The 21,892-nt window shown below is 58.6% G+C and overlaps 1 protein-coding gene across 1 annotated transcript; it reads right to left on the bottom strand.

The window, feature by feature from the left end:
• Positions 1 to 25: 25 nt before the first annotated feature.
• Positions 26 to 20,101, bottom strand: ERFL (ETS repressor factor like). The gene is made up of 6 exons (XM_021930375.2): positions 19,374 to 20,101; positions 5,414 to 5,493; positions 2,388 to 2,622; positions 1,802 to 1,997; positions 1,586 to 1,703; positions 26 to 1,141 (listed from the first exon to the last, which is right to left on the bottom strand). Exons 2-6 carry the CDS (start codon positions 5,478 to 5,480, stop codon positions 693 to 695), a joined length of 1,065 nt encoding a protein of 354 aa, XP_021786067.1. The 5' UTR covers positions 5,481 to 5,493; positions 19,374 to 20,101; the 3' UTR covers positions 26 to 692.
• Positions 20,102 to 21,892: the final 1,791 nt, after the last annotated feature.

The following is a 21,892-nucleotide window of genomic DNA, read 5'->3' as shown; positions in this document are numbered from 1 at the left end:
TCCTGGGTCTGTGCCTCTGCGCCTGCCTCTAGTTGTTCATTCATTCATTCATTTCTTTGTTTGAACCGTTACTCCCCAGGCACTCTGCACACACACTGGGTATGAGGCATCCCCCTGACACCGCCCTCCAGCTCCCACCCCCAATCCCCCATGCTCAGCACTGGGCACCCCGAGTCTCACTCTCTGTTCTTTTATTTCTGTAGTAAACTCTCTGGAGGTGACTGTCGGGATCATGGGGAGCTGGTGGGAAGGGGGCCCCTCCTGGGTGGGGGCTGGGGGCGGGGTTATTGCTCTGAGCTCCCTGTCCCCAGGGGGGCCTATGTGGGGGGTGTCAGGACTGGGGCCAGCACAGGGGGGTTGGAGACACGGCCACACAAACACTTGGGGCACAGCACAGGGGTGGGCGGGTGGGGAAGGCTGGGCACCATATTGCACTTCGGGAGTGGGGCCAGGCGGGGACCCCCCTCAAACTGGAGCCTGGGGAGGAGGCTGGAGGCCATCACGTTCCCTCTGTCCTCTGTGGAGGGGGAAGTGAGACCCCAACTCTGGGGCTGGGGAAGGAGACTGGGGCAGCAACATGCCCAGACCCGGGAGGTGCTGGGGGCTGGTCCTGGGCCTTGGGCCAGGCATCAAGGGCAGACGGGCAGCTGCCCTGGTCCCTGCCTCAGCGGAATCCATTGCCCCCTGCCTGCTCAGCTGCCAGTCCCCCCTTTGCCTGCCTTTGCCTTGGGGGGCACCAGGAGACCCTCATCGCCCTCGCTGTCAGAGCTGCAGCCGCTGACGTCGGTAATCTCCAGCTCCGAGTCGCTGTCCTCCTTCCCACCAAGGGCAGCCTCTGGACCCCCAGCCCCCGGCAGTGCCAGGCGAGGGGCCGCTGCCAGGCCCGAGGGGCGCTCGGGGCCCAGGCCCTCCCCTGTCGAGGCCAGCAGGGGCACGGCTGTGGGGCCTCCCCCTGCCCCTGCCGAGGGCAGGTGGCTCAGGGAACTGGCCAGAGGGTTGGGGTAGAAGTGCGGGGGGTAGAGAGAGGGAGGCAGCTTGGGGAAGGGGCCCGTGAGGTATGGGTTAAAGTTCCAGGGGTACTCAGGGAAGGCGCGGCCATAAGGACCCAGCAGGCCAGGGGGCTTGGAATAGCTGGTGGCACCTGGGGGGGCACAGGGGTAGGTCAGGCTGGGGCGCCTGCCTACCTGGGGACCAGCAAAGGGGGCTGTCTCCCTGCCATATCCCACCCCATCTCCCTGCATCCCTCCTACATGGCATCTCACCCCCTCACACAGCTTCCCCCAACTCCATCTCCTCCCACTCCCCTACTTGTCTTCCCATTCCTTAAGCACCCCTGAAAGCCCTTGTCCCCCTCTCATTTCCCCTCCCTCACCTCACATCCTTTTCTGGGTTTTACACACGCGCACACACACGCACGCATGCACACACACGCATGCACACACACACGCATGCACACACACACATCCTACAGCCTGGCTCTGGGCCGCCTTCCCCATCCCTTCTCTTGTCTTTTCTCATCCTCTTCCCTCAAGCCTGCAGCTTCTCCCACCATGCCCCCAGCACCCCACAACCTCCAGGCTCTTACCAGAGCCCAGGAACGGGAAAGGGCTGTCCAGACGCAGTTTATCTGTCTCGGAGGTGAACAGGGGTGTTCGGGTCCCTGGCTCTCCCAGGCGTGGGGCAGAGAACAGGGTTTGCAGGGTCTAGAGAGGGAGTGGGGGAAGCCGCCCTGCTCAGACTGTCCCCTCCCCAGAGTGGGCACCAAGTGCCTCAATTCCAGGACCCCAATACCCAGACTCACCTCAGGGGTGAGGGGAGGAGCATCTGGCCCTGGGGCCCCCCCGAAGGGACTGGGGGTCAGCAAGAGTGGGGAGCCGGTGGCAGCTGCCGCCATGTCCAGCAGCGGGTAATTGACAAGCACAACTTTGCTGAAGTTGAACTTGTAGGTGAACCTCTTCCCTTTGGTCTTGTGGAGAATCCGCTTGTTGTAGTAGTAACTGTGGGGAGAGCGGTGGTGCTGGGGAGGTGCAGGGGGAGCCTTGGGGAGGGATCTGGGGTTTCTTAATGCGTGTGCTGTCCCAGGCACGATGCACAGAGCACTAGAACTTGGGGAAACTGAGGCTCACAAGTCCCTTAACAGGGATCACAAGGCAAGGAAGGGATGAGGCAGGAGCGGGGACCCTGCCCTGCGAGACTCCAAAGCCCAGGTTTAGGGGTCCTTCCTCCTTGCCTCCCTTCCACTCACAAGTAGCTATGGTGGCTACTCACGCACAGCCCTGTGCCTTGTGGGATCCAGCAGGAACCTGCCCCAGGATGCAGAGGGGTCACCAGAGGGACAGCGGGGGGGAAAAGGACAAGTTGGGATCCAGCCCCCAGCCCTTCCTCACCGCAGGGCCCGGCTCAGCTTGTCGTAATTCATGTGGGGCTTGCATTTGCGAATGCCCCACAGCCGGGCCACCTCGTCAGGGTCTTTGATGACAAATTCCCCGTAGTCCCCCTGCCAGGCGATGACGCCCTGGTACTCCTCCTTCTGCAGCAGCTCCAGGATAAAGTGCCACAGCTGGATCTGCCTGGAGCCAGGGGACGACTCTGGCTTGTAGGCCCAATCAGGGAAGGCAAACCCTGGGGACGGGAGAGAGGGAGTGGCCTGGAGTCAGGATGCCAAGTCCAGGGCTCTGGGTCCTGCTGGACTCAGTAACCTGAGAGGCATCTAGTTCTCCTCCAGCCTCAGGCATCTTTAGGGACCTGGTTTCCACTCTCCAAACCTCCTCCCCTGGTGTCTGGTCCCCAAATTATCCAAATATGGGCAAGAACCCAGTCATCCAGGGACGCTGTGTTGGTACCAGTCTGATCCCCTACCTTAGCATAGCTCCCCCCGGCTCAGCATCCAGAGGTGGAGGTAGGAGGGATTGGCTTCCTGCACCCATGACAGGAGGAATGGGAGAGAGGGGCACCCCCTCCCCAACAGCGTTAGTCTTCCCACTGCCCCCAGCCAGCCCCAGGAGGTCTCTGGTCTCTCTTGTACCCTGCACTGCCCCCAGCTCTTACTGTCTCTGTTCCCCATTCCCTGTCCCCTGCTCCACCTTCTGGCATTCCCCAGAGCCCCCCACTGACCCACCCTGGCATATCCAGGCATATCCAGTCTGGGGCTGTGTGCATGTCTGTACCTGCCTGTGTATTTGTACCTTTCCCATCCCTGTGTCCCCTCCACCCCATATCCATGCCCATGTCTGTCCAAGAGCAGTCCAGAACAGGGTGTGTGTGTGCGCATGCACACACATATGCCCACGGAGGACATGTCACACAGACATCAGTTCACTTGCCTGAGACACACAGCCACACTGGGACACAGGCACACCGGAGTGCCATACGCATGCTGGGGGCCACCAAGGCTGACATGGCAGACATGGGCTGCCCAAGACTCAAGGTCACGTCATCTCAACAACCCCACAGTGCACACCCAGCACAACACACAATTACACATCTCAAGACTGGAACCTGCTAACAGTACAGATGCATGAAAAGAAACACACAGGACCCCAAATACCCAAAGAACACACTGTACAATGGAGACGGTGAACACAGCACCAAGATATTCATGTCCCCAGACACAGAGGGTGACAGCGTGTCAGTAGAGCAACTTCCCAAACCCACACACAGAGGTACCCATGTGTCAGCACTGACACCCACGGCTCACATCATGTCTCCATGCAGAGGGGGGTACCCCACTGTCCACATACCCCCAGGAGCTGGGCACCCCGAAATCTCGCCTCCCATGCAGAAGGCCCCAAGCCCTGGGTCCAAATTCTGTGCTCACTCCTGTGCCACATCCTATGCCCCCTTCCCCCTCCTTAGAGACCCCAGACCCAGGCATGAAAATAGAAGGCAGAGTGAGTCCATACAAAGCTGGCAGCAGTGCAGGAGAGGGGAGGCTGCGGTGCGCCAGGGCAGGGGAGACCAGCATCACCGTGTCCACTTGCTGTGTGATTACGGGCAGGTCCTTACCCTCTCTGGTTTAAAACTTCAGAGGTGGAAGGCAAGGGGGCGCAGGGTCACACGCAGGCTGCCTGGTGTATAAAAGTGGGTGCTTGTTCCTCCCGGGGAGCTCCAGGTAGTCTCCTTCTTGAGGGATAATTTTTATCTCAATTCATTTTTGGGTCTTTCTCACCTCCCATGACAGGGCTGGATCCAGACTCCAGCTCTGACCCATTCCACACCCAGAACACGTCCTATTGGGGATGCAGCTGTATCACAGACACACCCACAGGACCCTAAGGTGACAACGGGACACCCAACCCGGACACTCCATCTGTCTCTGAATGCACACCCTCAAATATGTCGTACCTGTGAGGCACAGGCACAGCTAGAGAGAAGACCCCCAAACTCAGTAGGCAGACACACACATGTGACAGACAAACCCCCAGAATTCACTCATGCACACATGGACCCTACACTGAGAACCAGACACAGCCCCCAACACAGGCCCATGGACGCATCCCCCCACAGCCCCAAATGCACCAAGACATCCATTCGGAACACCATACACCACGAGACAGACCGCAAGAAACAGGCAAAGGCTCCTCTCCCCACTCAGTCAGAGGTACAGTCGCAAGCCGGCAGACACCCCCATCCCAAAATGCAGACACGCCCAGCCCAGAGACACTCAAGTAGCCCTAGATGGGCACGTACAAGCAAATACACAAGCTCACACAAAGACAGGCTGTGCAGACACATTCTCCCAGTGTGACCCCTTCTAAAAACACTGAAGTGTGACACAGGGACACACTCTGAAATGAGACCCCAAATAACCAAGCACAGAGTCTCTGTCTCTGTCTCTCTCACACACACCCCCCTCCCGCTGCACATGGGCATGGTGTCTGACCAGCCTCACCGGCCACCACCCCCAGTTCCAAACCTCCACTCTGAGCAAGCTGTCCTCTCTCCTGGGTCTCCGGCTGGCTGGGTCATGCCTGCACGTCCCCCTGACTGGGCAGTGCCATCTGTCCATCTGTCCATCCATGCTCCCCCTCCCCGGAAACCCCTCAGTGCCCCCTCCAGCCCAGTCCTTGCTCTCTTTCCTCGCAGGTCTTGTGTGGGAGCAGGCTGAGAGGTGCATGGCAGGGATGCCTGGGCCTCGGGCCCCTCTGTCCTCACCCCTCACTCACCTCCTTACCTTGCCCACCCTCCCAGAAGACCCACATATCCCAGCAGGCAGGTGGCAGGGTAATCTGGCTGCGAAGTTTTTAGCCAAGTTTCTCCGAAGGGGTTTGATTTGGGGGACTCTGACCAAGACTGAGAGAGAAGGACCCACGGACTAGAGTGAGACACGTGGAGACACGGAGAGAAGGGGGTGCGGCTCACTGGGGAGGCCTGAGGGGTGGGGGAAGGAATGGGGGAGGTTCGGGCCAGTTACCGGGGGTCCAGAGAGCCGGCAGGGCGGGCGGGGCGAAGAGAAGGTCGGAGACGCAGCTACAGTCCATGGCGGAGCCGGCCCTGCAGAGGCCGGGACGGACACACGGGGACGGGGTGGGCAGGAGAGACAGACACAGGTCAGCCAGCGGGGCGCTGCCCGGGGCCTCCCCCTCTCCCATGTCCCCACCCCAGCCCTCTGCCCTCTCCCCGCAATCCCTTCTGCCCACTCCCTCCCGCAGGCACCGCTCTGTCACCAGCCGCTCCCAGCCCCGAGCCCCCAGCACCCCGTTCCTTCCCTCCCAGCCTCTCCTCCCGCAGCCTCCTCCTCACTAGGTGCCTCCATCACTAACCACGCCGCTCCCAGCCTCCCTCCCCGCTCCCCGCCACTCGCTCACGCTCTCACACTCGCTGGCTCTCACGCCCGCCCGCCCGCTCGCGCCCCGCACAGTCTCTGCTGCCGTCTCCCGTCCCCGCTCTCCCGCCTGACCTCCCGGGTCGGTCGGTCCCTGCGTCTCTGGGTCTCCCTCTGTCTCTCCCTCTGGCTGCCCCAGATTTATCTTGCTCTGAAACTTGCCCCCACACCCGCCCCACCCGGACGACCCGCAGGCGGGCTCTTCCAGCCCTTGCGCAGCCCCGACCCGCAGCGGCCCAGGACAGGCTGCAGGGGGCAGGCCCAGCCCCGCCTCCTCCAGTCCCCTACCCCACAGGGCAGCCCCCAGCGCCCCGCAGGAGGCCTCCACAGACCCCAGACCTGCTGCTCACCCTGAAGACCCCTGCCACTTGGATCTGCCTCCCTCCTCAGACACCCCTTCCCCTCGCATCTGCCTCCCCCTCAGACCCCCTCCCTCAGACACTCCCTCTCCCTAGATATCTTACGCCCCTAAGATACTCCATCCCCTCCTCACTCCAGTCTCCCCGCACCTTTCCCCCTCATGCGGCGCCTCCCCTCCACACACACACCCTTGGAATCCACTCCCTCTCACACCCCTCCGCAGACACACGCTGCCCTCGCGCTCCCGAGACCCCTCCCCCCAGGCACTTCAGCCCCTCACTGCCACCCTCAGACCCCACCTCTGGAGCACCTTCTTCCTGGAGACCCCCCAGATGCTCTCAAAAACCCACTCCTCTTAGACACCCTGATACTTCCCACTGCTCCCATGCCCCCCCAAACCCCTCAGACCCTGGCAGCCCACACTGTGTTCCCCCATGAGCCCCACCTACCCCCTGGACATGACAAGACTTTTCAGACACCCCATGTCCCCTCAGACTCGCCCGGTCTCCCCACAGAGGCCCCAACCCCAGATGCCCCCACCTCCCATCTGCCTCCTGGAGCCTCCCCTGTCCCAGGGCCCCTCTGTTCTCACACCTGTCTCCCCATCTTTCTCCATCTGCCCCCTGTCTCTCGGTATCTCTCCCTCTCCATCTCTGTCTCTCCCCATCACTTGGTCTCTTCTGCCTTCGGTCTCCCCCCACCATCTCCCTTCCATTTCTGACTCTCTCCTCCACCTAGGAGGTCTCTCTCCCCACCTCACTGCCCTCTCCCCCTCTCTCCATCTCCTCCTCCACCACTCAGTCTCTTCCCTGTTCCTACGTCTCCCACCCCTGCTTCTTTCCCGTCTGTCTCTCCGTCTTCCCAGGGTGTCCATCTCTGTCTCTCTATGACTTTCTCCCCATCTCTGCTGTCCGTCTCTCCCTCCCTTTCCACCATCTCTGTCTCTGTCTCTGTCTCTCCCTCCCTTTCCACCATCTCTGTCTCTGTCTCTCCCTCCCCTTCCACTATCTCTGTCTCTCCCTCCCCCTCCACCATCTCTGTCTCTCCTGTCTCTGCCCCCACCCTTTCCCTGTCCCGCGTCGTCTCTCCAGCAGCCCCGCTCCCCCACACCTCTCCCCCACCCATCGCTCTCCCACCTCCCTGCTCTCTCTGCCTCTCAGGGTCCCCTCCTTCCTCCCCCCGCCCCCACCCCCTATTGGCCCCTCTCATTTCCGTGTTGGTTTTGATTTCTCTTCCCGACGCTTTCAACTCCCCGCCGCCTCCTCCGGACACGTTATAACGAGGAGCCGTGGGATCGGCGCTCCGGGCCCTGCTCCCACGCTCCCCCCGCCGTGTCTCACACGCATCTCTGCCATCTCGCGGTCTCTGTGGCCACTTCTCCCCGTCTCTGTGCCCAGCCTTGGTCCTGTGTCAGGCCCCACAGGGACCTGGACCTCTTGCCCATGTCCATCACCTCTGCCGCCCTGTCCCCGTCCGTCTGTCCCTCCCGTCTCTGGGTCTCCATGCCTCCCTGTCTCTCGGTTCCCATGTCATCTCCACTTCTGTGTCCTCACGTCTCTGGGTCCCCACGTCTCTGGGTCTCCGCATGGCTCTGTTTTGATATCTAGAGTCTCCACACCCCATCTCTGTCTCCACGTCTCCATATCTCCTCCTCCTCAAGTCCCTGTCCTGTCCCCATGTCCCCCATCTCTGTCTCATCTGTCTCCATGCCCCATCTTCCTGTCTCTGTGTCTCTGTCTCCATGTCTCCATCTCCATGTCTCTGTCTCTGTTTCTGTCCCGGTGTCCGTCTCTTGGGGTCCCTTTGATCTCACCCTGCCCCTGGCGCCCCCCTGGCCCCATTGATCGCTGATCGACCGATGGAGGGAGCAGGGCCTGCGGGGCCTGGGGCTGCAGGGCCGAACAGGGCCTGGTAGGACGGCCAGACAGATGGACAAACGGCCCCAGCCCCAGTGGCTGTGGAGGGGGAGCAGCCACAACCCCCCGCCCCTCCCCGCCGGCCGGCGCGGTGCGGATGGGGACTCCAGGCAAGCTTTAATTTTTAATTTTATTTTGCTTCCTCCACCCCCCCTTCACCCCCCATCTCTACCGCCCGCAGCCATGGCACCGAATGTGTGTGCGCATGTGAGCGAAGCAGTGTGCAGAGGCGCTGGGCAGGCGAGGGCCCTCCTCCCTTCTCTCCCTGCCAAGCACAACCACACAGACCCACACACCAACCCAGGCACGAACACCGCCACGTCCCACACAGCACATATCGCACAGATGCACACACCAGCACACACACACCCCATCACACACCGCAGGAGCCCACATGTCAACAAAGTCACACACAGCACCACATCCCACACAACACATCACAGAGACACACACCACCATTGCCACACACAACCCACATCACAGTTGCATGTGTCAGTAAAGTCACACACCAACATTATCACACAGTCACACACAGCATAGTCACAGACACACAGAAACAGACACACAATTTTACACAAATACACACGACACACACCAATTCAAACTCACACAGAAGCAAAGACACACAATCACAAATCCTAGACACACTGTGTAGACACATAAACACACACTGAGGCTCGCAATCAAATACGGAAACCCAGATTCCCAAGCACACAATCACACACTGAGACAACAGCACACAGAAACAGACACAGAGTCACACAAACAAGCACCACCGATCCTCCAGCGCATACATATGTACTTGGTCATGCATGGAGCCGTAGAGATACACACACCAGCACCAACCCAGAGAGCCAACGCACACAGCCACACACACAGCCATTCACAGACACAGTCACAATCACACACACCAAGATCACGGACCCAAACCCACGACCGACACAGCGGCCCCTGCAGAGGTACACACAGACACACCCAGACACACTGGGTAGGGTGGGCACTCAGCGGTGACCCCAACCCAAGGCCCCTGCCACTCCTGCTCCCACCATCCCCATCTGCCTGCCTGTCCCTCCGTCTGTGGACTTCCCAAGCATGTCTCTGCATGGGTATCGTGTGTGTGTGCGTGTACGTGACACATGCCCTTATCTCAGACCCGCTTCTGTGGCTGTCTCTCGAGACAAAGGTCTCCCGGTCTCTCTCAGCTCCTTCGGGTGCTGGCGTGTCTTTCTGTCTGTCTCTGTCACTGAGGGTCTCTGTCTCTGTCACTGAGAGTCTCTGTCTGTCTCTGTCACTGAGGGTCTTTGCTGCTCATCTTGGCCTGCCTCTCTTTCTAAATATCTCCATCTCTGAGTGTCTCTGTTTCCCCCATCTCTCTCTCTGGGTGCCTCTCTCTGTCTCTGTCTGTCTCTGTCCCTCTCTGTCTCTGGGCTCTCTGTCATCTCTCTCTGCCTCTGTCTCCTAACCCCCCATCACCCCGGCCCCCCGGGCTGGGGTTTAACCAGTTGTTTTGATTTCTCTAAGCTGTGCCGGCGGCCTCGGGAGCCGCCTCGGGCCTCGCACCGCCCCCCAGCCCCTTCATCCCTCACCCAGGCCCCCCATCCCCACCTCCCCTTAACACAATCTGCACAAGTGGAATGAAAATTGATTTTTTTTTTAAATTTCATATCTTCTCCGGGGCTCTGTCTAAAGAGGAGAGAGACGCGGCCCAAGACCCTTCTCCCACCGCCGCCCCCGCATGCACACACCATGCCCTGACACACACGCGCACGCACGCACACACCCCGACTGCACCCACCCATGGCCACATGTTCAGGCACAATCTGGGGACATGTCCCTCCTTACACCACACACCCATGTAGGACACATCTGTGCACATAGTAGAGACCCACAGCGACACCCTCTAGTAGGCACACACACACCATGCACAGCCCCAGCCATGGGCCTGCTGCCAGCCCCACTCATCTCTTGCCACACAAACGAGCCCCCAACACCGTCCCATCTGGGTGCACGAAGCCGGCTCTCTGTGGTCACAGACTGTGTCTGTGCTCACACACCCGTCCGTCCAGACTGTGGCCACGTCCACGTGAACACAGAGCAGGCTCAGGGGCCGGCCCTTGACAGGTACCAGGAGACCCTGTGCCTGTCCTGGAGAGGAGGGGGTTCAGGGGTGATGTGGGGTTTCCTGCATGGGCATGCCCCCCTCATCCCGGACGCCACCCCATTCCCACACTGCCCACATCAAATACTCTGGCCTGACCCTGGTTGGGGGTGACTTTGTGCCTGGGGTGTACACACACCCCACACGTATACACCACATATACACCACACATATACACCACATATACACCACACATACCACATACACACACCACAAACACACCATACATACACACCCCCGCCACACACATACCCACCACATACACCACACACCACATACACACACACAGCATACACCACATACACCATGCACACCATATCACACACACACATAAATACGCACATGCACCACATACACACCACACACACCCCACACACCACACACACAACATATACTCACCATACACACACACATCACTACCCCACACATACCTGACATATACTACATACACTACCCATCACATACACACCACACACCACATACACATCACACACACACCCCACACATATACACACACCCATACAATATCCACACCATATACCATTCACCACACACACATACCACACACTGCATACACACCACACTAACACCACATCACTCTCACATACACCACACACACTTACATACACTACCCATCAGACATACCACACACCACATATCCACCACACACCACATACACACACATACACAACACACACATCATACACACCACATACACTGCTCACCATACACACCACATGCACCACACACACCACACACACACACACCATACACACCACACACATCACATACACACCATACCACAGACACTATTATACATCACACCACATACACAACACACGCACCCACACACATCACACCACACCACATGCCACACAAAACACACCACACACATCACCCACATACCACACACCACACTCACACACCACTCGCAGCTTACTACTTCTCTCAATACCACACATTGTAATCCCCACATGGACACGCACAAAACCACAGTCACCCTTAACACAGAGACCCACAGAAAACACACAGAAGCAGACAGGGTGACACCAGAAACAGCTTCACACACAGACTTGGATTCGAGTTCATACAAGTTGCACACACATGCGCCATCCAACAGCCACACAGAAACATGCAACCACACAAACATACACAAACATACGCAGTCATCAGTGCTCTTCAGGGCTGGACACACAGTATCAATTGTTATGAACCAACACTCAAGCTGGTACATTCAGCTCCCGCAAATTGCCACGCAGGCACGCACACGCACGCGCGCACACGCACGCACACACACACGTCCACATCTGAACCCAAACTCAGACACAAGCCCACAAGTTCAGAGACGCAACAGCAACCCCTGAACACCAACACAGCGCCACACACACACACAGCTGGTCTGTGACACATAAGATCTGCATCCCTTACACCCACACTCACCAGCCCAGCTGCCAGGGTCCTCTCAGGGGTGCGCGCGCTCGGTCCTTCCACCCTGTTTCTCTGGGGCTGAACCTCCTCATCTTGCCCTCAGAGATGAGAGCTCATCCTGCACAGCCACACCACGTGAAAACACCAGACACGGCACAACCCCAGAGCTTTGGACAGTCGCACCAGACACAGCTGAACACCACACACGTGTCACACAGACATGTCACACAGACATGACACACGTCACACAGACATGACATGCTCACAGACAGGACATGTGTGGCTCCACTCGGCACCCATACTTAGTCACCTGTGCCCAGGAACATGCACGTCTACACAGGTCACATTCACAGACACTGTGACACAAGTCACACAGTCATGTGCACCTGCGCGCGCGCACGCGCGCACACACACACACACACACACACACACAGACGGTCTTCTGCCTCGACTGCACTGTGCAGGACACACAGAGGGACAGAATGGCAGACAGGGCTGGCTTCCCAGGCTGGGGAAGGTGTGTCTGTGACCCTCACTTGAGAGGTGAGGAGGCTCCAGGCCACAGACAGAGAGGCCTGTGGGTGAGGGCAAGGGCAGAGACCCACACCCCACTCCCTCTATCTCTCCCTCTCTGTCTCTGTCTCTGCCTCGGGCCCTGTGTGTGTATCTCTGCATCTCTGTCTCTCTCCCTGAATCTGTCTCTGCCTGATGTCCCTGGGGCTGCGGACAGCGCTCCAAACGGTGTCAGTTGGGGGGTGGTGAGGGAGCGTCCCCGGGGAGGTGGGAGCCGCAGTGCCACGCACCCCGCCTACCAAACAGCTCTGGGGGAGGGGAGAGGGAGGGCAGAGGCGCCACCGCCAGGCGGAGGGAGCTCTGGCTGCTCCCGGACCCCACCCATGGACCCTGCCTCCCCTCAGAGACCCAGAGAGATGGAGGAGCTGGAGGCTGGGGTGGGGGGCACAGAGAAGGGGAGACATGCAGGGAGGAAGAGAGACCGAGGGGGTGGAGCGTGATACATGGAGAACAGAGAGGAAGCAGGAGCGAGACTTGGAGGGAGATGGAGGGGGATAGGCGGGAACCCCACGGGGGAGGCACAGAGACGGAGAGAGACACAGAGGACGAGGACAGGTCCCACAGAAACAGGAAATGGACTGGGAGCCACATGCACACGCAGAGAGAAGAGAGAGACAGAGACAGAGAGACAGGCAGGGGAGATCGAGGTGGGGAAACACGGCAGAAGGAGCGAACCAGAGAGTCTGAAACAAAGTCGATTAGAAAGCTGGAGGTCGGCCGGGCGCGGTGGCTCAAGCCTGTAATCCCAGCACTCGGGGAGGCCGAGACGGGCGGATCACGAGTTCAGGAGATCGAGACCATCCTGGCTAACATGGTGAAACCCCGTCTCTACTAAAAATACAAAAAAAATTAGCCGCATGCAGGTGGCGGGCGCTTGCAGTCCCAGCTACTGGGAGGCTGAGGCAGGGAGAATGGCGTAAACCCTCGGGAGGCGTGGGGCTTTGCAGTGAGCTTGAGGATCCGCCACTGCACTCCAGCCTGGGCAACAGAGCTGACTCCGTCTCAAAAAAAAAAAAAAAAAAGAAAGAAAGCTGGGAGAGCGAGGGCTGCACCCGAGACCCCGGGTTGGGAGGAAGGAGAGGAGGGGGCAGAGATGCGGAAAATTGAGGGATTAGGGCAGAGGCAGGAGAGGGATGCAGGCGAGCCCGGCCCTGGAGGTAGGAGCAGAAGGTTCAGGTGTGGGCCTGGCGGTGGGCAGATCTAAGGTGTGGATTCCTTGTCCTCTGCCCTACCTCACCCTTCTTCAGTCCTGGGAGGTTGGTGTCCCCTGGGATTCCGACCCACCCCAACTCCAAAGCCCACCCTACCCCTCCTCCTCCTCACCTCTACCAGGTCCCACCCCACCCAGACCCCAGCTCCATCCTCTACCTCTCCTCCTGGTCCTCATCCCCAACTCCCGCCCCTTCCCCACCCTTGCCTTCATTCTACCTCCACCCCCAGCCTCACTCCACACGGGCCCCACCCCTCTATCAGAGTGACAGACAGGAGGGAAATGACCATTATTTGGTGATGCTGGAGGGGTGTGGGCAGAGAGCTGAAGCGGGGTGTGGTGTACACCAGAACCAGCTACTCAGGGAGCCCAGAGACCCAGAATCCTTCTAGATGGCAACCACCAAGAACCAGGGCTCAGGCATCCCAACAGAGGCTGGGGCTTGGCACCAAGAGTACTGAGGAAATGGTGTTGAGGTGGAATCCAGATGAAACTGTGCTCAGCAGGGAATCAGAGAGGCAGAGATAGCAGATCAAAGGGACAGAAAGCAGGAGATCAAGGCACAGAAATGAGGAGGGCAAAGAGGCAGGGTCAGAGGGCTGGGGAAATAGGGATGGAGCCGAGAGCTAGAGGGGCAGATGGATGGGACTGAGACGCGGGAGCAGACAGGGACAGGGAATCAGATGACAAGGAACTGAGGACAAAAATGGGGAGAAGTGGGTGATCCTGGGTCAGAGAAAAGGAGGAACAGAGAAATGGGGTCAAAGACCCAGGAGGGCAAACATGAGGGGCAGAGAACTGGGAACCGGAGAGACCGAGGGACAAGGGACCGGAGGCAGTGGGGCAGGCCTGAGGGCCCGGGCGAGGGGCGGGGCCTGGGCGGGCTGAGGCTGGAGCTGGGTGCCAGGCCATCGGGGATCCCACAAGGGCCGGGGTCCAGCCGGGCTGTGGGGGGACTTAGGGCTCCAGGGGCATCAGGCGCGGCGCTAATTCAACGCCATCGATCAGACGGGATGAGAGCAATAAATTATTGTGACAAGATGCAATCCTGGCCCGCGCACTGCCGCCGAGGCGGATCGATCCCTGTCCCCAGCCCCACACCGGGTCCCATGCCCAGGCCTGGGCTGGCGGGGATGCCTCTGCCTACCTCTCCCTCCATTCTCCACCCTGCGCACACTCACTCCCACTGACAGCCAGGTGAAGGGAATGTGAGGAGCAGCCTAGGGGAGAGGCAGGAGGGGCCAGGGGGAACCCACAGAAGGAAGTTCAGCGCCCCCTCTGACCCAGGTCTTTTGCTTCCCTCAGCACCCCATCCTCGCCACCACCTGTGAGGTAGGAACTGCCATGATGGATGCCCATTTCACAGATGTGGAAACCGAGGCTCTGACAGGAAAAGTAACTTGGCCAAAGTCCCACAGGGGTGAAGTTAGCCTGGACTTGAACGCAGGTCAGTATGACACCGCCCCCCAATATTTGTACTGTCAGAGGACAGGGCAAGGGCCAGAGACAGAAAAGGAGGAAAGAGACGAGACAAGAAGACAGACACAGAGTCCAGGATATGGAGAAACTGAGAGAGAGCTGTAAAGACCCTGTACGGAGAGAAACAGACATAGACAAAGACAACCAGAGAAATACAGAGAACAAAGAGAGACTGGGAGACAGACAGAGACAAAGACAGGGCGGGACAGAGGGGTGGAGAGGCCAGAAACCAAAAGAGACAGAGAGACTCAGAATCAGACTGGCAGACATGGACAGGGACAAGGAGATAGGGGCAGGTGGTGGCAAAGGTGGAAATGGAGAAAGGAAATGAAAGTGAGGGTGTGCGGAAAGGAAAGGCCAGCATGCAGGGAGGGGCGGTTTGGGAGGCAGGGGTGTGTCTGGGGAGGCAAGGGTGCTGGGAGGGGGCTGTGCTGGGGGTATGTCTGGGGCGGTGGGGGTGTGCTGGGAGGGGGCTGTGCTGGCCCCAAACAGCTTGTGCGGGAGGTGGGGGTGAGCATGTGGAATGACAGCCTTAGCCCCAGGAGTCAATGGAGGGTGAGAAAGTGAGCCTGGAGTGTAGGGGAGATGGGGTTGGGAGGTAATGGAGAAGCAAGTGTCACCAAAGTCACTAGGTGGATAGGTGTGTCTGTGGAGGGAGGAGGTCACCTTAGGGGCAGATGGGAGAGGCAAGGACACCTGGATGGCTAGGAGGGCAGTCTCTGAAGTCAGACAGCCTTGATTTGACTCAAATCTCTAACATCTACCTGTTTCTGGGACCTCAAAGAAACTCTGTAGACTCAGTTTCCTTCTCTGTAAAATGGGGACAAGAGGCAAGTACCTGCCTCATGAGGGCCCTGTGAGGACAAATGAGACAATGGGTGTGAAGAAGTTAGTGTCTGCCACAGAGATGGATGGTGGCCTTAGTAATCGGGATTTGTCATCACCATCACCCTCATCCTCATCCTCGTGTTGCCATCAGTATATATGGGGAGGGCAGGTGTTACGTGGTGGAACAGGTGGGGCACATATTACAAGCACCTGCTACTCAGACAGTGATACCTGGACCAGGTGTTTCTGATGCACACTGAAGTCAGAGAGCCTCGGACTTAAGATGCTGTGCAGTGCAGGGAGCAGGTGTGGGGGTGGCTGGGAACAGGCAACACATGTCTAACACATGCTACAGGTGTTATGCACACGGAGGAAGGCGCTCCTCGAGGAGAGAGCTGGTTAGAGACATGTGCTAACAAAGGGGACCGGTGTTTCTGGAGAGAAGCAGGTTGGAGACAGGTGTGAGGGATCTGAAAGTTTGTTCCTAAAGATGTGGGGGTGATAGGCTGCAGGGACAGGTAGCGAAAGTGAACGTAGCAGAGAATGAGGCAGCGGTGTGTAGTGGGTTCACAATGCTTGCAAAAGGTGCAAAGGGACTCCGGTCACATGGATGTTTGGGGGGAGGAAAAGGAGAGAGGTGGCTTGAGTGTGGGGAGCCAGGTGCATGTCCACGGGACAGGGCTGTGTCCAGGAGAAGGTGTCCCCTAGACCCAGCTGAAGAGATGTGAAGCAAAGAGAGATTAGGTGGGGGTATGCGTAGGGGGTGTGGAGGCCTCGGTACCTGTTTGCTGAGGAAATGATTGAATGTGTTACCAGGGCAGAGGATTCCCCAGGATAAACAGGTGAGGAACAGCAGGTGTAGGGGGTTACTGGTGTGACCTTGTGCAGCAAGAGAGAGAGAGAGAGAGAGAGAAACATGAGAAATTAGGTATGTAGGAAAGAAGAGAAGTGGATAGAGAGTACCTGAGGGACAGGTGTCAGAAAACAGGTATACAGGTGATGCAGATACCTGTGGCCAAGGACAGATTCCTGCCCCAAACGTGTGTCTGTGTGAAGTAGTGGTGTGTATAGTGAGAGACAGTGAGAGACCAAGAGAGGCAGAGACAGCACTAGGAGTGAGACACAGGTGAGCAAGTGTGCAGGTGAGACAGGGAAACTCTGAGGGGACAAGGGCTTGGAGGAAGGCATGATGGCAGGGAAGGCCATGAGGAGGGTACCAGTGTGTGAGCTGGAGATCAGGTGGTGCTTGGGGTTAGGACACAGGTGGGGAAGGTGAGGTGCTTCTGTTGTCTGTGATGAGTAACTTGAAATGACAAGTAGGAAAGACAGGTACGGGGGAGTCCTTGGAAGTCAGTGACGGTGTCAGGTACAGGTAGAGAGGGGTGTGAGCGGCAGTTGTGCTCTCAGGTGACCTGTCTGTGGCCAGCTTTTCTGGGAGGGCAGGTGTTGGGGTGTTGGGCAGGTGCAGCACTGTCACGGAGGAGGATGGGTGAGGGCCAGGAGGCTGGGGACTGGCGGGGGCAGGCCTTACCTGAGGGGACAGGTTAGCAGGTTGCACGTGTGAGTGCTTGTTTGCAAAGGAAGGAATGTGTGTGTGAGTGTGTGCACGTGTGGTGGCTCGGTACTGCTTGAGAGGAGAAAGAGGTGAAGAAATATGAATGTGTGAGGAACAGGTGAGTTTAGAGCTTTAGGGGACAGGTGGGATGGCTCATTTACAGGTAGGAAGGGGCCAGTGTGGCATGAAATGAGATAAAATGCAGGGATTCCAGTGGAAGGGGCAGATTTTAGAGAACAGATGTTACCTGGAGGGGCAGGTAAGAAGGGACATATGCTCCCCCGAGAGATCAGACATCTTAAGGGCAGGTGTGAGGGGGACAAGTGTTACCTGGAGGGGCAGGTGAGAGGAAATAGGTGTTACCTCCAGGGCAGATGAAGGGAACAGGTATGGAGGACAGGTGTTGTGCGCAGGCAGCTATGAGGAGATAGATGTTACCTGGAAGTCCAGATTTGGGGAGTTGAAGGGGGAACATGGGTGTGACAGGTGCATTGATAGACAGGTGTGAGTGAAAGGTTAGTTACCTGAGGCCACAGGTGGGTGCAGTGTGACTCTGCCAGATGGTCTGCTGCCTCGATTTCTCTCGCTCCCCTGTCCTCCCCTCCCTGGGGAGCCAGTTCTGGCTCTTGGGTCCCTCCCATGGCTCTGGCCCTCAGCAGGGCACACAGTTAGCTCTGGGCTGGTCGAGGCCCGGCCTGCCAGGGCTCCTAAGGCTGCTTGGCGATGCGGAGCGCGTCTGGGCCTCGGCGGGCCGGCCGGGCGGGGGGAGCGGGCGGGGGGGCCGTTTAGCCGTGATAGATCCGCGCGCCGCTTGTCTCTTAATCTCCGGAGCGACCGATCGATTCGCTATTTCCCTTTGTTGCCAGAAAATTCGATCCTGGGCCTGGAATTAGGTCCCTGGCTTAATCTGAGCGGAAACCAGTGAGGGGGAGACAGAGACAGAAATGCTGGGAGAGACAGAGATAGAGAGACAGTAAGAGACAGAGACAGACAGAGATGCTGAGAGAGAAAGAGACACAGGAAGAGATAAGCACAGAAATTTAGAGAGAGATAGGCTAAGAGTTGGACCCAAAAAGGAAGAGAGAGATGCTGCGAGAGACAGAGATAGAGAGACAGATCCTGGGAGAGTTAGAAGTGGACACAGAGATGCTATGAGAGACAGAGACAGAGAGACAGTGAGGAGAGACCCAGCCAGGGGAGAGATAACAGAAGTGGCCCAGCAGGGCCCTGCGACAGTGGTGGAATGATAGATAGAAAAGGTGTCCCAGAGGGCCCCAGCCCCACGAAGGTCAAGGCCAGGCCAGTACTCCCTGCCCCGAAGTGTGCAGACCCCAGAACTGGCCCAAATGTCCTTCCCACAGACCCTGTGACCCTTCACACCAAATATCCAGACCCCAGATATCCAGATCCAAATTACCAGGCCCTCAGCCTTGAACTCGAACTCCAAATCCAGACTTCTGGCCCCCTCCAGTCCAAACTCCTGTGCTGATCCCCAGTCCCAGATATCCACACCCCCAGTCCTGACTCCCAGCCCCCGTCAGCTCCCAACCTCAAATATCCAGATCTTCCGCCCCAAGCGTCCAGTCTCTTGGCTTTGAGCCCCTAGGTCCCAAATATTCAAGCCCTCAGCCCTGACCTCTAAACCCCACTCAGAATCTATCCCCAAATATCCAGACTCCTCAGCCCCAAACATCCAAATCCACCTTCAGGTCGGACACCAAGCCCCGTTCCCAGATTTTCAGTCCAGTCTCTCGCAGACCCCATCTTCGTGGCTCTCACTCGCTCTCCCTCCCCGCCCCCAAATCTCGCACCCCTGTCCCTAGGCCGCACCTCCAGTGCTACCCGCCTCCCACCTTCCCAGAGTTGGGCGCAGCCCCACCTGCCTCCCACAGCTGGGGCGGATGACCCCATCAGCCTGCCCCTCCACGGGCTCGGAGGCCCAGCTTCGCAGGCCTCCCAGGACCACCCCCGCGCCCGCCCCCTCCTCGGGCGGGAATCCCCGCCCCCTCCCCGCCCTTGCGCCGGCCGCCGCGCTCACTCACTTTCTGGGCTTTGCGCATCCGCTCCGGTCCAGGGAGAAGTGTTTAAAGTTCGGATCCCGCAGCCATGGCCCCCGCGGCGTCCTGGGGAGGGGGCACCGGGGCGAGGGGCGGGATGGGGGGAGATGCCCAGAGCCCCGGGGAGGCAGAGACCCAGAGGACGAGGAGAGGTAGTCTCTGAGACGCCGGGACTGGAGAGACTCAGAGACGGAGAGACAGCCAGGGAAACAGAGACGGGGAGACGAGCAGAGACGGGGAGATGCAGAGAGGGAGACAGACAGCGAGACAGACGCGCAAAGAGAGCAGAGACGCGGAGAGCTGAGTGCGGAGCTCCGGGCGGGAGCGCAGCGCAGCGAGCGCGGGTGGGCGCGCGCCGGGGACAGCCTGGCCGGCTGGGGGCGCGGGGCGGTCCTGCCTCTTGCGCCTTCTCCTCGTCCTCCTCTTCCTCCTGCTCCTCGTCCTCCTCCTCCTCCTCGTCCTCTTCCTCCTCCTCCCTCCACTCCTCCTCTGCGCGCCCCGCGCCTCCCGCCCTCGCGGCCGCCCGGCCGGGCTCGGCGCGCAGATATATGGAGGCGGCGGCGGCGGCGCGGGGGAGGGGGCGGGGGCGCGATCGATGGAATATAATTTTCCTCAAACTCGGAAAATAAAGTTCAGAGCTGATCAAATTTGAAAACAGATGTCGAATCGCGACTCTAAATAAGGTTCGATCCCGGGACTGAGGGAGTGGGGGTGGGGCAGGGGTGGGTGGAGAGGTAGAGAGACCCCCTCCTCTCCCCTTTCCTTCCCCTCCGCCCCGCTCCTCCCTAGGAGGACGCGCGGACAAACGGACAGGGGCGAGGTGGAGGTGGGGACGATGCGGCCAGGACCTCTGCTGGACACGCAAACCTGGACCCGGACTGGAACACGGACCCGCACACACGCAGCCTGGATAGGAGACACACGGACAGAGGGACATATGGATACAGTAAGACAGACAGTGCAAACACACACTCAGGGACACACAGCCCTACAGAGAGACGGACACAGACACACATACACAGACCTGCCCTCTGTACACGCAGCACACACATGCCTACCGTAATACAGGAAGTGGAAACACAACCCGTACACGGAGACATTCAGGCACACACAGAGAAACATATGCACAAACACAGCCTGCACACCACACCTTCTCCAACCCACAGCCACTCCCTGATCCACTGACCCACAAACTGGACACAAAGACACCCAGATGCACGGTGACACACAGCCACACTCCACTCCCAAAACACAGCCTGGACACACAAGCCCTCACTGACACATAGGCAGAACCCAGGGCTGGCACACTGACACTCCCCTTCACACGCCCACAAGGTCACCGGCACACACATGCACACCTGCAGTGACAGGGAACGGCCCCGCCCAGCTAGATCTGTTCCCATTGAAATAACAAGTCAATATCGACCAGCCTCAGGGCAGGTCAGACCCACAGTTCAGCTCCTGGCCGGACCTCCTCCTTCTGGCCCAACCTGACCCTCACCCTCACTGTCAACCTTCCTATCTCCTCCCTTGCCCCTTGCCCCTCACCCTGCCCTCTCTCCCGCTGCCACTGCCCCGCAACCACTTTTACGTCCCATTCCCAGGTCAGGCTCCACCCCGCCAAGCCCCACACCAGTTTCTCTGGAGAAAGGCAGCTCTCACCAGGGCAGCCCCTGGAGGCTCCTACCCCCAGAGGAGAAAGTAGGTCTCATGGCAAGACAGCAGTCTCCAGGTGGATATGTGGGGGCCAGGACAGCTCTGTGGGATCTCACCAACCCCACCAGCGCCCAGGTGCTGAGACCAAGGTGCTGAGAGGCTAGAAGAGAACTTCAGCCCTGCCTGACAGACAGGGTTCAGCCTCATTCCCACTCACCACTCACTCAGGCAAGTCGCTAAACATCCCCAGCCTCAAGTTTCCTCATCTGCAAAATGGGACAATAATGACCTCCCTCCTAGAGTGGTTGGGAGGGTTAAACCGCAGGGCGCGTGGAGCACAGCTGGTACCGCACCAAGTACCAAATAAACACACATTTGCTGTGAACTTGCTGCTTCTGAATAATCCCATTAAAATATTAAGAATTTTACCAGAAAACAAGAATTCCTTCACTTGTCTGTACCTTTTCTGCAGTTGGACTGTAGGGAACATTCTTTCAAGGAGCCAACAGGCTTCACTGGGCTCCATTTACGACCCTTTCCCCCAGGGCCATGGTCCTCTGCGTGTCCACAACAGCCCCGGGACTGTCCACAGCCTACTTGAACACAGCTCCCCAGCTACAGTGTTTGTGCATATGTTTCTGTGCATGTGCCTGAATGTCTCCATGTACGGGTCGTGTGTTCCCACTTCCTGTATTATGGTACGCACGTGTGTGCCGCGTGTGCAGATGGCAAGTCTGTGTATGTGTATCTGTGTCTGTCTCTGAGTGTGTGTGTAACACCCAGCATACTACAGAGAGCATTCCTCCTCTACCTGCCCAGTGCCTGGCTCTGAATGCCAAGGAAGCGGT

The sequence above is a fragment of the Papio anubis genome, chromosome 20, assembly GCF_008728515.1.
Source record: "Papio anubis isolate 15944 chromosome 20, Panubis1.0, whole genome shotgun sequence".
In the NCBI taxonomy this organism is placed as follows: domain Eukaryota; kingdom Metazoa; phylum Chordata; class Mammalia; order Primates; family Cercopithecidae; genus Papio; species Papio anubis.
The sequence above is the reverse complement of the archived record's forward strand: the minus strand, read 5'-3'. Positions and strand labels throughout refer to the sequence as shown.

What these genes read in the sequence shown, in the direction of transcription:
- ERFL (XM_021930375.2), bottom strand. Translation starts at nt 5,480, where the DNA reads ATGGACTGTAGCTGCGTCTCCGACCTTCTCTTCGCCCCGCCCGCCCTG. An exon ending in CTCCTCCCCTCACCCCTGAG is followed by an intron (nt 1,704 to 1,801) that starts GTGAGTCTGGGT and finishes CTCCCTCTCTAG; the next exon opens with ACCCTGCAAACCCTGTTCTC. An exon ending in TTTCCCGTTCCTGGGCTCTG is followed by an intron (nt 1,142 to 1,585) that starts GTAAGAGCCTGG and finishes GTGCCCCCCCAG; the next exon opens with GTGCCACCAGCTATTCCAAG.